The 13441-nt window shown below is 43.2% G+C and overlaps 1 protein-coding gene across 8 annotated transcripts in view; it reads right to left on the bottom strand.

Annotated features, from left to right (window-relative positions):
* RFX2 (regulatory factor X2) overlaps positions 1–13441 on the bottom strand; it is a 59858-nt gene that overhangs the window by 4328 nt on the left and 42089 nt on the right. For all 8 annotated transcript variants that reach the window (XM_080566445.1, XM_080566446.1, XM_080566443.1 and 5 more), the window contains 9 exons: positions 11134–11315; positions 8318–8437; positions 7113–7228; positions 6089–6207; positions 5653–5765; positions 3476–3627; positions 2500–2597; positions 1702–1851; positions 30–238 (listed from right to left, as the gene is read on the bottom strand). In XM_080566445.1, the coding sequence (XP_080422571.1) occupies positions 30–238; positions 1702–1851; positions 2500–2597; positions 3476–3627; positions 5653–5765; positions 6089–6207; positions 7113–7228; positions 8318–8437; positions 11134–11315 (1259 nt within the window). The remainder of the gene's footprint in view (positions 1–29; positions 239–1701; positions 1852–2499; positions 2598–3475; positions 3628–5652; positions 5766–6088; positions 6208–7112; positions 7229–8317; positions 8438–11133; positions 11316–13441) is intronic.

Raw genomic sequence — 13441 nt, 5'->3', positions numbered from 1 at the left:
ATATCCCCAAAACGAGAAAGAAAATGTACCTATAAAAGGACCATTTCAACAGGAACTGCCTGGCTGCCTTTGGGAAGCTGGGACTGCCCTCATGATGCTTCAGGACCTGAGTAACGACATTATCCAGCCAACTAGCCCACTGGTCCAGGGAGCTCTGCTGTTGCAGAGTGAGCTTGAAATCCTGCTCCAGCTTCTGTACCATGCCTTCCTCGCACTGGCATACCCATGAGGCTTGCTCCTGCTCGGGAAAAAGGGCTGACAGTCACTCATGCAAAGACTTCTTCTATTCCACAGTTTTTGGTACTTCCCAGACCAGGAATTTAACTTCATTTCTAGTAGGCAAGGACTCCAAACCAGCTCTGAAACACATCTCCTCCAATCTGTCCTGATGTAGTGGGTTTACGTGGCAAGGTTTTGGTAGCAGGGGGGCATAGGGGTGGCTGCTGTGAGAAGAATCCAGAAGCTGCCCCGTGTTAGATAAGGGCCCCGCTGCAGACCAGAGCCAGGCCAATAAGTGATGTTGTTTGCGCCTCTGTGAGAGCAGATTTAAGAAAGGGGAAAAAAAATACTGCTGGGGAACTGCAGCTGGGAGAGAGAGAGGAGTGAGGAACAGCCTTGCAGGCGCCAAGGTCAGTGAGGAAGGAGGGGGAGAGGTGCTCCAGGTGCCGGAGCAGAAGTCCCTGCATCCTGTGGTGAGGCCCATGGTGAAGCAGGCTGTCCCCCTGCAGCCCATGGAGTACAACAGTGAAGCAGGGTTCACGCTGCAGCCCGTGGAGGAGACCACGGCGGAGCAGGTGGACCTGCACTGACAGAGGCTGCAGCCTGTGGAGGACCCCTGCCGGAGCAGATTCTGGGCCGGAGCTGCAGCCCGTGGAGAGGAGCCCACGCAGGAGCAGGGGTCTGGGGGGAGCTGCTGCCCGTGGGGGACCCAGGTTGGAGCAATTGCTCCTGATGGTTGGACCCCGTGGTACGGAGCCCTATCTGGAGCAGTTCTTGAAGAGCTGCAGCCTGTGCGAAGGCCCCGCAGGATCAGTTCGGGAAGGATGGCATCCCGTGGGAGGGACCCCACAGCACAGGGGACGAGAGTGACCGACAAGGAGCAGCGGAGACGAAGTGCCATAGACTGACCACAGCTCCCATTCCCCCCATTCCCCTGTGCTGCTCAAGGGGAGAAGGTGAAAGAGGGCGGAGGAGGGGAAGGCATTTTTGGTTTCTTTCCTTTGTTTCTCACTTCTCTAGCTTGTTAGTAATAGGCAATAAATCTTACTGTCTCCCTACTCTGAGTCTGTTTTGCCCATCACAATAATTGTTGAGTGATCTCCCCATCCTTATCTCAACCCTTGAGCCCTTTGTGTGGTATTTAATTCCCCTTCCCCTTTGAGGAGGGAGAGTGAGAGAGCAGCTGTGTTGGAACTCAGCTGCCCACCCAAGTAAAACCTCCACACCTGACCACAGTACAATATTATTATTATTAGAACTATATTATTGTTGGTAGTAGCACTTATTACAGAAGTTTCTTAGTACTTTCTGCACTATCTGCAATGAGATGGCAGACTTACCTGGAAAACTAACAGCAAAACCTTACGTTAAATTGTTTACCTAATTGCTTTTTCATATTGGAAATAAGATGCTGGTTAGTAGCAAATGGCCTCATTAGGGAGTTCTCGGCAACATGGCCCGGGAAAAGATACTGTAAGTTACCTGCACATTGGCAAAGTCGACCCGATTGAGATCGCTGAGCATCTGGTTTATCTGGGAAGTGTTCTGCAGCACCGCACGAGCAGCCTGAGCCAGGTGGTTCAGGGATGTGTATCTCCGTAACGTCTGGGCAAAGGCACTAACTACCCCAACCTGCAGCAGAGCAGAGCACACAGGGCACCGTGACCAGGATGCTGTGGGTCTCAGGGACAAACTTTTCTCAACGCTGAGCTCAGGCATGCAACACACATCAGCTGGCATAACCTGCACAGTCTCACCCACACTGCTGTCCAACGTGAAGGCATGCACTCCCCAACAGCACTTTTGCAGTGTCTACTGCATCTTGCAAAACAGCCTCTGCATTTCTTTTTCTTTAAAACTATAAGATTTCATATTCTGCTTCCCACATTGGCAAGGTAGGGATAGGCTACAAGAATCCATGGTGTTATAAGAGGGGGAGTAGGAGCCTTATATTCAATCTCTGCAATGCCATTCAGTCTGTGAGGTGTCCTGCACTTTCTAGTAGGAGAGCATCATTCCAGTGCAAAGATTTTCTTCCAGAAAGCCTTGTCTGCAATTGCAGGGCATGGGAATGGCTCAATAGACAGAGCATCATCGGCTGCTACAAAAGAATTGCCCCACCTCTCTCCCGCTCCTGGTTCAGAATTATTCATTACACTGTGTTAGTTTGGAGTACACATAGCCAAACCCCAGTAGTGATTTCCAGTCACTGTGGGAAAGCACAACATGCACACACATTCAGTTCATCTCCCTGACCTGCAACATGCTCCCTCCGCTTACCTTTGTCTGGACAATCTGGGGGGGGAATTCGCTCATTGCATTCATCAGCCACCCTTCCAAACTCTTGGCAAAATTACGGATCGCCTGTGTAAGTGTGCCTGCAAAGAAGTCTGCAGAGTTACAAAGGCTGTTCCACATTGTCTTTATACACCACTTTTCTAGCTCAGGACTGCTGTGGAAAGCACAGCCACTGATTCGGTAGCTGCAATCTCAACCCAGCATCCTGGAAATCAGCCAGGTCCCAAAATGAACTCACACAGCTCCTTTTCTTATTTGTGGCTCATCTGAGCATTTTCCAAATGTTGAGACATGCTCTTTAAAGACACACATGTGCCCCAGCATGCAGACTGACAGCAGCAGCTCAGAGGGACGTGGTTCTACAGAACTGCTCAGCCCAGCCTGTGGCCAAGCTGCGGCCCTGGGGAGGCTGACGCACACACCTCAGTGAGCAGCCAAATCAGATGGAAAACCCTCCATAACCCACCACTAATCTCCCAAATGAAAGATGACCCCAAGTTTCCAGGAGGTGCAGTAGGGGACCACATGGTCCTATGTAAACAAAGATACTATCTCCAAGGAAACATCTCACAAGGATTAGCCACGCTTACAACAGCTTGTGGTGCATTAAGTCTTTGATTTTACCTTGACTCGTAGCCAAAGCAGGAGATGTGATATGCAATGAACCAAATTTTAAAAGACCTGGGAATTTCCAGGGGCCACAAAATACTGTCTATACAGAGCAATGCTGCATAAGGTATAATGTTTTAGCCAAAAAGTATTAGCTTGTATTCAAAACAAAAATGTCTAAATCAGCTTCTACAATGGAAATCTTTGTGGCAAGTGGTAGCCAGCCAAGGTGAGTCATGGACTGCTGTTCTCCAGACATCCGGTGACTCAAGAGCAATCCAGCAAGGAGCCAGAGCGGAGCAGGAGGCAGGACTACCCATGTCCTCCCAGTCTCTCTGCAGATACTCACTGGGCACCGGTCGGAGCACATCTGGGATGAGAATTTCCACCAGGGCCTGGTACAAGATGTGATCGCAGCTTCTCATCCACTTGAGGATAGGTTCGTATTTACACAGAGTGATCAGCTTATCTTTTGGGAGGGTTCCTTCGTGTTCTTCTTCGCTGCATGAAAAAGGAGGCAGCATTAGAAGGTGGTTCTGCATATGTTCACACTTCACCTGGATTTCTAATGTCAGCTTTCAGCAGAAAAAAAAAAAACACCAACAATTCACATTTCTTTCAAAAGAAGATGTTGGACTGATCTTCTCTGACTCTGCAATGACCTGTCTGTCTATGCATTCAGACCTCTGACTGCAGTTTTACCTCAAATATGTATCTCCTTGTGCTTGGCCTCCCTTTGCTTCCTCCATCTTCAGCCTCACTTACCTTTCACAGTGCACACGTGTTCATGTGTTTCTGGCAACTGTCCTTCAGCACAGCTTCTTCAGCAATAGCTGCAGCTATTTCCAAACCCTTCACACCTTTCTCCTCTTCCCTCTGCTCTAAACTGCTATGTGGCAAGGGTGACAAATGTTTGCAACCAGTGCTGTTTGAGCAGATTAGCCATTGTTGATAGACACTACGAACAGCTTCAAGGTGTTCAGCACCTTTAAATGCAGAATGCTTTCATAAGGAAAAAGATTTGGGGTTGTGATGAGAATTGAGCAAATTGTCTCCAGCTGAATGAAGTCAACCGAGTCTGCATTAATTTCACTTTATAGATGTATGGAAACTTTTTATGCATGATTAAGGCAGAAGATATTTGGTTAAACAATAAGCAGAGGAAACTGAAGCCTTAATGCGCTGCCAGAGCACCAAGAGCTGCCAGAGCTATTAAGACACTACACTGGGAACTGGGAACTTGCAGGGAACTTTTCCCATGCATGACATCAAAAAAATTAAAGCCAAACCTTTGACATACTATAAGGAGGTACTTATATACTCTGTCTGAGCAGTTTTAGTAAATTAACTAAACAGGCATACTCCTAGAACACTCACATGGAAAAATCAGCCACAAAGCACCTAAACTTTCTGTTAAGTGGAACCAGGTTCTGCATTTTATCATACTTTCAACCAGCTTGGCACTTTGATAATACTTCATTTTTATGTTTGTATATATATAAAATGGGGGACAGAATGCTTTCTTTACCTGTCTTGATTATTAGTGGCATGCAGAGGTACTAGAGCACACTCCCCTACCAAGACAAGCTAGTTTAGATAGAGCTCTGCAGAAACGCTGCCTCCAGTATCCACGTGAATCTACTCGTACCTAGCACAGCTCTCTGCTGCGTTGCCATATGCCTTGCAGATATACCCTTAAGTAAAAAGGTTTTTGAAACCATCAGATAGCATTCTATGCAGCAAAATATCCATCGGATAACATCTATTGAGAGCAACGGGGCCATATTCTAGAGATTATTATGGGGTATTGCCTTAATATTCAAACTTTTACCATTTTTCTTCTGAATATAAAACATCAGTATCTGAAATCTTTGTATAATTAGTGTAAGTGGACAACACAAATTTTCAATATACATTTTAACAAGAAACCTTCACCTTTTCAATTCTATTTCCCTTCCCATCTCTTGGCAGCAGACTACCAAAGCATAAAGGAAGAAGAATAGGCAATAACAATGAGCCAGACAAAAATACAAAGCCAGGATCAGAGTAGCTCAGTTTGTCATTATCTTCCTCAAGACATGAGACACTTAAAGATTTGGACAGCCACCCAAATAAGCGAGCCAGCCTAGTTTTCACTAAAACCTCAGTGTCTGAGATGTCATGGTACAGAGATATTTAATGGCACAGAATTGTAACTTTCTGTTCCTGTCGAACATTTACAAAAGCAGTTTCCCATTCTCATTCATCTAAATTGTCCCTCTATTTTGGATTAGCATTTGTTACAGGAGGCATAAGGCATGTCATAGATGTACATCAACACAGCAGATGCTTTCCTCTGAGGTCTGCATTTTGTGTGGACATTACAATGTTAAACTTCTGACACTCTTTATAAAGATTCTGCAAGGAAGAAGATATTTTCAAATCCTACAATGCATTCAAAATGTCTAGTGAAGCTGAAAACACTTCATGCATTTTTAAAAGATAAAATACCACAAAAAGTGGATCATTCAGAAATAATCAAAGTACCTGGATGGCAGGGCAGTAGAGCCATCACTAGATGGTGTTTTAGGACTCCAGAAGGATTGCCACAGTTTCTCAATGTAATGAAACTGAAGGTTCATTACAACATCCAAAGTTGCCTAACAACAAAGAACACATCTCATTAGCTGCTCTGTTAGCATCTTGTCACATAGTGTCAGCATAAATTTCATGTGCTGCCATTTAGATTAAATAATTTACAAGAAAAACAACTGGAAGTGCATTGTTTTAATAATCAGCATAACATAAAACAGGTCACACAATGAAGAAACAACATTAAGTGCAATATCTGAGTTGCAATACCTAACAAATCACACATTCCCTATGATGTTCGAGCTTTTCCTGAGAGCAGGATGTGAGAAGAGCACACGAATAATGTCCCATATCATTTAATAAATCAATTAAAAATATTAAAAGTAATCACCTCACAGTGGCGCCTGTAAAGAAGCTGCAGAGTTTTCACGTCATTCATGGTGACCCCTTCTTGTAAGAGGATGTTGCCTAGATCAGGGGCTGGGAACTCAGGAAAGACATGGGTTACATCTGGGGAAAAAGATGGGAAAGATGTCCAAGATGAGGAGCGCTCAGTTACGCAGGACTACAGTCAAGTACAAGATGCTGCTGTCACTGGTGGCTGTCTTTCATGTTTCATCTGGTGATGAAACTGGTGAAATGAGACTGATACTCTAGTACTTCCCTGGTTCATACCATTACAATGGGCAAAAAGTAAAAAACTGCAGTCCATATATTCAGCGTGGAAAGGAGAATGGTTTCTTTCTCTTTGTAATAAAAGAAACAAGAATACATTGTCCTAATCTAGTGTGCTTCCCATTATATTTTCTCCAAAGCCTGAAAAAGACTCTTTGGAAATTTGGGAGTACAATGGACAATACACCTGGATAGCCGATATATCAGGAGTGCTTTTATTTCAGATAACGCTTGGAACTGGCTGGGATTTTGTATCTCTACTGGAGATTATGGAAACATGTAGATCCATGACCAGCAATACCACAAGCAGAACCTGTTTCCCAAGGAGAGGCCTCGTATGGATCTTCTGTAGTCAAATGAACATTGCAGCCTCCTCTCCTGGTGGGGCAATGACCAGAATCGTTCTGCTTCCCCTACCTCCCTGCTTTAACAAGGCTCTTCAGGATTCATGGCTTAGATATCTCTACTCCTTCCATCTAATTTGTTTAAAATTGCTCTGAATACATTTTTAGAGGGAACTGACAGACCCAATGGCACGAGGAAAAAGGCTTCCTGTGGGTACAGGAGTTAGCAAACAAACACAGCAAACATGACTTTATAAGAGCTTGTTAGACTACTGCAGGTTTTTTAGAAAAAGAAGAAATACAGGGCAGCCAGGGGGTCCTGGAAAAGGCCTTCCTTCCTCTGACGATTATAACCCCAGACATGAGACATTGAATCCATCAAAGCAGTCTCCTCACCTATGAACTGCTGATGATGCTGACTTTGAGCAGCAACCGATTGCTCCGGGGTAGTGTGCAGGTTGCTGTTGGACCCAGTTTCTGCCATGCCATCCATCTTCTGAGCCGGTCTGTACCTACATTTAGAGCATGCCTTCGTATTTACACAGGCACAAGCAAATACATACACGTTACTTTCACAGTCATACTGTGAAAGACAGGGACACCTACAAAGTCATGACACTGTAGAATGCTTATTTAAGAAGTTATATGCACTCATCATGTAGTAAGTGAGGTTACAGTCAAGGCCAGCATTTTGAGGGCGGACTGTTTATATTACCAGCTCAAGACTGAGAATGAGAACCTCCTTTTGAAAAGTTCTCCCCGGGAGAGGATTAAAGGGGTTAAGAAGTTTGCCCAAGGTGACAGAAAAAAAAAAAGAAAAACAAAGAAAAAACAAAGAAAAAAAAAAGAAAAGAAAATGAGAAGCAGAGCTGGAGTGGGTGCCAGAGTACACACTCTGGAGCTGATTTTAGATTTGCTTTCTGTTTGGGAGCTGAAGAAATGAATTCTTCTGCTCCTTCTTCACTTCAGCAAGAACCAGAAGTGTCAACGCTTCCAGGAGACAGTTCCAAATTCCTTTGCACATTGTGTTTTTATTCAAGGTTGCTCAGACACAAGACTAACCGTGGCACTGTCTAACTTGCACTGCTAACCAAAAAATAATAAAATAAAATAAAATAAAATAAAATAAAATAAAATAAAATAAAATAAAATAAAATAAAATAAAATAAAATAAAATAAAATAAAATAATAAAATAAAATAAAATAAAATAAAATAAAATAAAATAAAATAAAATAAAATAAAATAAAATAAAATAAACCAACACAAGCCACATGTCCTTTCCTCTGATGAGGCACAAATAACTCCAGAGCTGAAGTCCTAAACTACTGAGTCACAGGGATGCAGTAAGAAGCGGTACATACTGTAGTAGTCTCTGCAGCAGCAGGCTGAATTCAAGCCACTGGCAAACAGAACAGGCAGATAAATGCAGTTTGGCGAGCCAGAATTTCCCTTTGACCCTTCCAGTACTCAGACTGGCCAGTACCTTTTTAACAGCTCAGCTATGGGCTCTGGCACTTCAGCAGCAATCGGATTTGCCCCATCCCAATGTGCTCCCCCTAACCCCAAGCACGCCCAGCCCCAAGGGGCCAGGAGCTCCTACCTCTGCTTCTGGTGGATGGGCTGCTGCCTCATGGCCATGTACTGCGTGTCCTCCTGCAAGCGGTTCAGTGGAGACTCTGGCTTCAGACGGATCCCATAATAATGATATTTGGAGTTTCCCCTGCAAGTATCAGCGTTGAAATTGCTCAGTGCCAGCAGGTCAATGGGAGCAACACCGTAGCCCTGCAATTTACTCTTGGGCTTGTTTTGACAATACACACACTTCTTACAGTGCACGTTTGTTTGCTGCCAAGCGTTGTTTGAATGGCTGAACTAATGAATGTCATCATCCCCTATGAAATTTAGAAGAACACGTCGCAAAGTTCAATGACATCCACACTTAAAATCTGGCAAAGTTTGTTCCAAGCTACCAATGGTAACTGGAGAAGAACCGACAAGTGTTACAATACACAGTGTTATTAAAGAGAATGACAGAGACCTCAAGGGACACTTTGCCCTTTGATTAGAGTTTAAGAACTTGCTTTTATATAAAAACAAAACTTCCATCTTTATCTAGAGTTGGATGAAAAACAAGCCTGACCGAATGGTCAACTACAATAGGAAAGCCATTTCTCTGTTGCACGCACTTTTACAGCAACGGCAAGAAGCTTTGATCTGCTTTTGTCTTGGGAGTTGCTCATTTTTGTAGTTTTGTAAAAAACTGAAAGATTTTGTAAGCAAAAGTGGCTACACTTCTGTTTCCATTGCTGGTCCTTAAAGCTGCTCTGATACTCCTCAGGAGAAATTCTTTCCATCCATCACATCAGACAGATGTGTCAAATCAAGTTTTCCCAACAAAATAGAATTTTTCAAGTCCACGATGGTGGACAGCTGTTTCCATATTTATGGAGGTGTATCGTACCTTTTCAAGCATCCACATTTTGAATTTTAAGTGTTTTTGTTGCTGTTGTTTAATGACAAGTTTTCAAGGTTAACCAAAACCCTTTAGTGATGGACTTCGGGATGCCATGGCCCAAAATTTTACAAAAGAAGAGTATATAATAAACACCTAATATTTATGCCACAGGAGGCAGATATAAAAATAAGTTTAAATTTCTAAGAACTGGCCATCAATCGCCTTATTTTTACAAAAGAAAATAGACACTACTAGATAATTTATAACCTTAATATAGAATGATATGAAAGTAAGTAGCATTATCATAAGCTGAACTAAAACGTTCTGTAATTTCCACAGAGTGTTTTTTATTCCGATCTTTTATTCTAGCTTTCAGTGAAATAAAATTCTGAAATACCAGAATGCTGCTGGTCTGAAACTCCACTTTCTGACTATTTTTGTTTCCAAGTTCAATAATCTTTTAGGTCACAAAACAGAAGTTGCAGGATTCTAGGGCAGCTGTTGGGACTTTGAATTTTTCCTTCCTTGATAGGTCTAAAGAATTTTACTCCTCTGAAGAAATTACTTCAGAGCTTTTATACTTGAACCCGTCTACAGAAATCCAAACTCTCCCCTGCTCTTCCCATGACTGTTACCTCCCCATTCCAGCTGTGGAATGCTCCAGACACATCTGGTTTTGTTCTCCTCTGAAAGCCCAGTCATCCAGGCTTGAATTTTATTATAAAAAGTTATACAATCAGAGCAATCACTGTTTCTCTAGCGTATTAGCTACTTTGTAAAATTAGAACCTGGGATAAAATGCAGAGTCAGCTGTATGGGCTGTGCATATACTTTGGATGTTCCCTCGAAGGACACATGCCTTTGCAGAAAGTATACTTTCTTAAGTTTTCCTTTTTTTTGTAACGCTATATGGAACTTTGATGTTTAAAACCAACAGTTGTCACAAGATTCAGCCTGCTGCTTTGTGAATTTCAGAAATAAGCCATCTAAATCTGTGCTGGGATGACTGCACACCTTGTCTGCATCATGGTTTTGGACACAGGTTCTGTTCCCACTTGTGATAGAGAACTTTCCTGGACCCAAAGGGAGGAACCGCTGCCCTGCAGCAGAACGCTGGGCTCTGCAGCTGACAGTGGCAATCACGATCAAGAGGGACTTCATCTTTGTGAGACAGTAATGGAATGACAAGCAGCCTGGGTTCAAATAAAATATTCTTAGACTCCTTTGGAAATGGGGTTAGATCAAATTCAGATGTGTGACTGGACAATGTGTTGTCACCAGAGCCCCAGAACGTCTGAAATTAACTTTATTGTCAAACTTCTCATGCTGCTGATTCACGTTCAGAAAGTAGCTTTGCTTCACAGAACACGGAAGTTACTTCTGTGCTTTAGAATAGCATTTTTTTTTCCACAACACAATGCTTGGTAATTTCTACACATCTCAGAAGAAAGACCTGTGCCTGCTAAATTACACTTCGTAGATTTTCAGTGCATATGAGAGAAATTGCAGATCATGCAAGAACAGTGCAATGATTTTTTTTTCTGCAAAATGCGAGGCCACGGGTTCTGTTCTTGAAAGCAAACCACAGCTCCTAAAATTAGCAGCAGTATTAAATGTTTGCTTTTAATTAACCCCTTCTACAGGGAGCAGTACAGCACCCTGGCAGCCACGTACACGGTAGGGGAAGGCAAGATGTAGCTGAGTTCAGGAGCCTGCTACTCCTCACCTCTGACAACCCAGCCAGCATCCCTTGCCTGCTTGCACCTTGCTACCGAAAGCACATTGAGAACATCTCCAGCTCATCCGCTGCCTGCAGGACAGCGTTTAACACAGTGCAAGATAACACTGGACTTGACTGGGGTCCCTGGAGCAACACTGCTTCCCGGCTCTTTCAGAAGTAATGGCACAAGCAGCAGGAAAGGGGAAGCAAGCTGCTTCCCTGTTCACCACTCCATACCAACCTGGTTCCCAGGCGGCGAGTCCTCAGCCCCATGAACACCGACCGGATGAGTTTTCCGAAGGAAGCGGCGTTCACCGGGTCCAGTTTGTGCTCCTGGCAGTGCCGCAGGTAGTGGTTGTACAGAGAGCTCCTGGGAAGGCTAACGCCTTCCGCTGTCTCATAGTTGTCCAACAACCACTGGAGCTTTAGGCATGGAAGACATAAATAAAGAAAGAATATGAGAAAGTCTAAAGAGGGCCGGAACAGGCTACATAAAACAACATGGATGCTTAATGTCAGGAGCACGTATCTGACATCAGGAGTTCAAGAGAACTTAACACTCTGTAGTTCATTCATATCAGTGATATTTACGGCAGCTGCATTTTTAAAAGAATAAAAGGACACTGACCAAAGCTAATAACCCAAACAAAAACGTTATCAGATTTTGCTGTAGCACAAAAATCTGTCTGCCATCGCAGCGTCCATCTTGCATTTGGATTAACTTATGTGGGGCCAAAATAAAGCTGTAAGGACTCATGTTTTCCAGGAATGAAGACGTTAAAATACTACCTAGGATGAATAAATTTTAGGGGAAATAAATATGCTGCAAAGTTTTTATTCATTTGAAGACTGGCGTATTTGCAGCTGTTCCCCTACCAATAAATGGTTAACAAATGAAACTTGACAATCTGAGGGGATTCTGCTTATTATTTTTAACAAAATTATTGTCTGAACTTCCTCTGACATTTCTGTTGATTAAAGTTTGCAATTAGATATAAATTATTTATATCCAGACAGTCTGAGAGAGCAGGTCAGGCACAAAATGGCAGCACAGGAATTAAAATACAAAAAGACAAAAACCCAATCTCCTTTAATTGGTTAAACAACACTTTCAGTATCAATAAAATAAGTGTTATTTTAAGTGGATTTTTGAAGGAACTAGATTTACAAATGGATTAAAATCAATAGCTTTGGTAGGAGTCCTTTCACTGTCATCAAGGACGTTTGGGATTAACATTTTTAAGACCTCTCTACATCCAGACCTCTACACATGCACGCATGTACAGGAGGTGTAGCTCCACCGGATGCAGCTGCATTCACACCAGATTAGTGGTAAAATAAAGTCAGGTTATGGATGTCAAAATATTGTCTGCATCATCTCCTTACAACAAATAATTCAAGCATATACTGTAGTTAAGCATAAACTCAGAAACTGGCCTAGAAATCAGTGGGATTTAACCATATACCTGGATGTGAAAGTTGGCCTGTGCTTAAATCCTCCCCACTCCTACTGCAATAACTGGCTTTTTTCTATTAATCTTCCCTTGGTGAAACTTTAGGGTCCCAATTCACCACTATATACCTTGAGTTTTATATCAGTAACTCTGTGAAAATACAACCCGCAACGTGCAATGGCATCTCTGACACCTCACTCAGCTGAGTTATTTTCAGTTTCTGTAGTTCACATCCAACTTTGCTCTCATACAAATCCTTTTGAGCTCTAAGCTATCAGCACCCACGGACGTTCTGTGTATTTGTCATTCACGTACTCAAACTTCTGCTATGTCAAAGGAGCTGAATCCAAAGACGTACAGTTAAAACTATTTTGTTCATGAGTTGGCTTTGATGCAAAGTGTGCTGCAGTTGCAATGACCGTGTCCATCGGTTGTGGCGGGCCCTGGAGCCCCCAGAGCTGGAAGAAGAAAAACCTCTTGGTTGCTGCCCCCGTCCTGCTTCTCACCGAGCTGCACGTCCCCTTCCCACCTTCCTCCAGCCACACGTCCCCTAGGGGCTGCAATTCACAGCCGGAGAACTTTCCGAAATCCAAAGGCCATAGCCCTAAGAGGTGGCGTTTGCTCATACGGTGCCCCTTCGTGCTCCTGTCTGCAGGAAGAGGCATCGCTGGGTGCCCCTGAAAGGCCACTCTGGAGCCCTGGGGCTCCAATCGACCCGTCCATTAAGCTGCCTCTAACAAAAGAGGACCCCAGTGTTCATGACATAAAAGACCAGCAGGAGCTCTGTTTTTAATTAGTCCACATCCATGCTTGTTTTGGCCCATCCCCGTATTTAAAAAATTAATGATTAAGAAGGTTCATTGTTTTTAACCATTTGTTTTATTTATCCTATGGAAGATAATGAACGTGAAACAGTTATTTCTGCTCTTCTAAACCTGTTCTAATTCCAAGCCTTAAAAAAATATTGCATGTTACTATGGGAAATTCAGATATAGATAAAGCCCTCTCATTTAAATTTGATCCTGGACATTTTTACTCTAATCCTAGAATATTCCCTTCATCTTTCAGCATTCTTTTTTTCTGCAAGTGTCTTTT

Source organism: Anser brachyrhynchus (genome assembly GCF_964034855.1).
Source record: "Anser brachyrhynchus genome assembly, chromosome: 23".
Taxonomy (NCBI): domain Eukaryota; kingdom Metazoa; phylum Chordata; class Aves; order Anseriformes; family Anatidae; genus Anser; species Anser brachyrhynchus.
The sequence above is the reverse complement of the archived record's forward strand: the minus strand, read 5'-3'. Positions and strand labels throughout refer to the sequence as shown.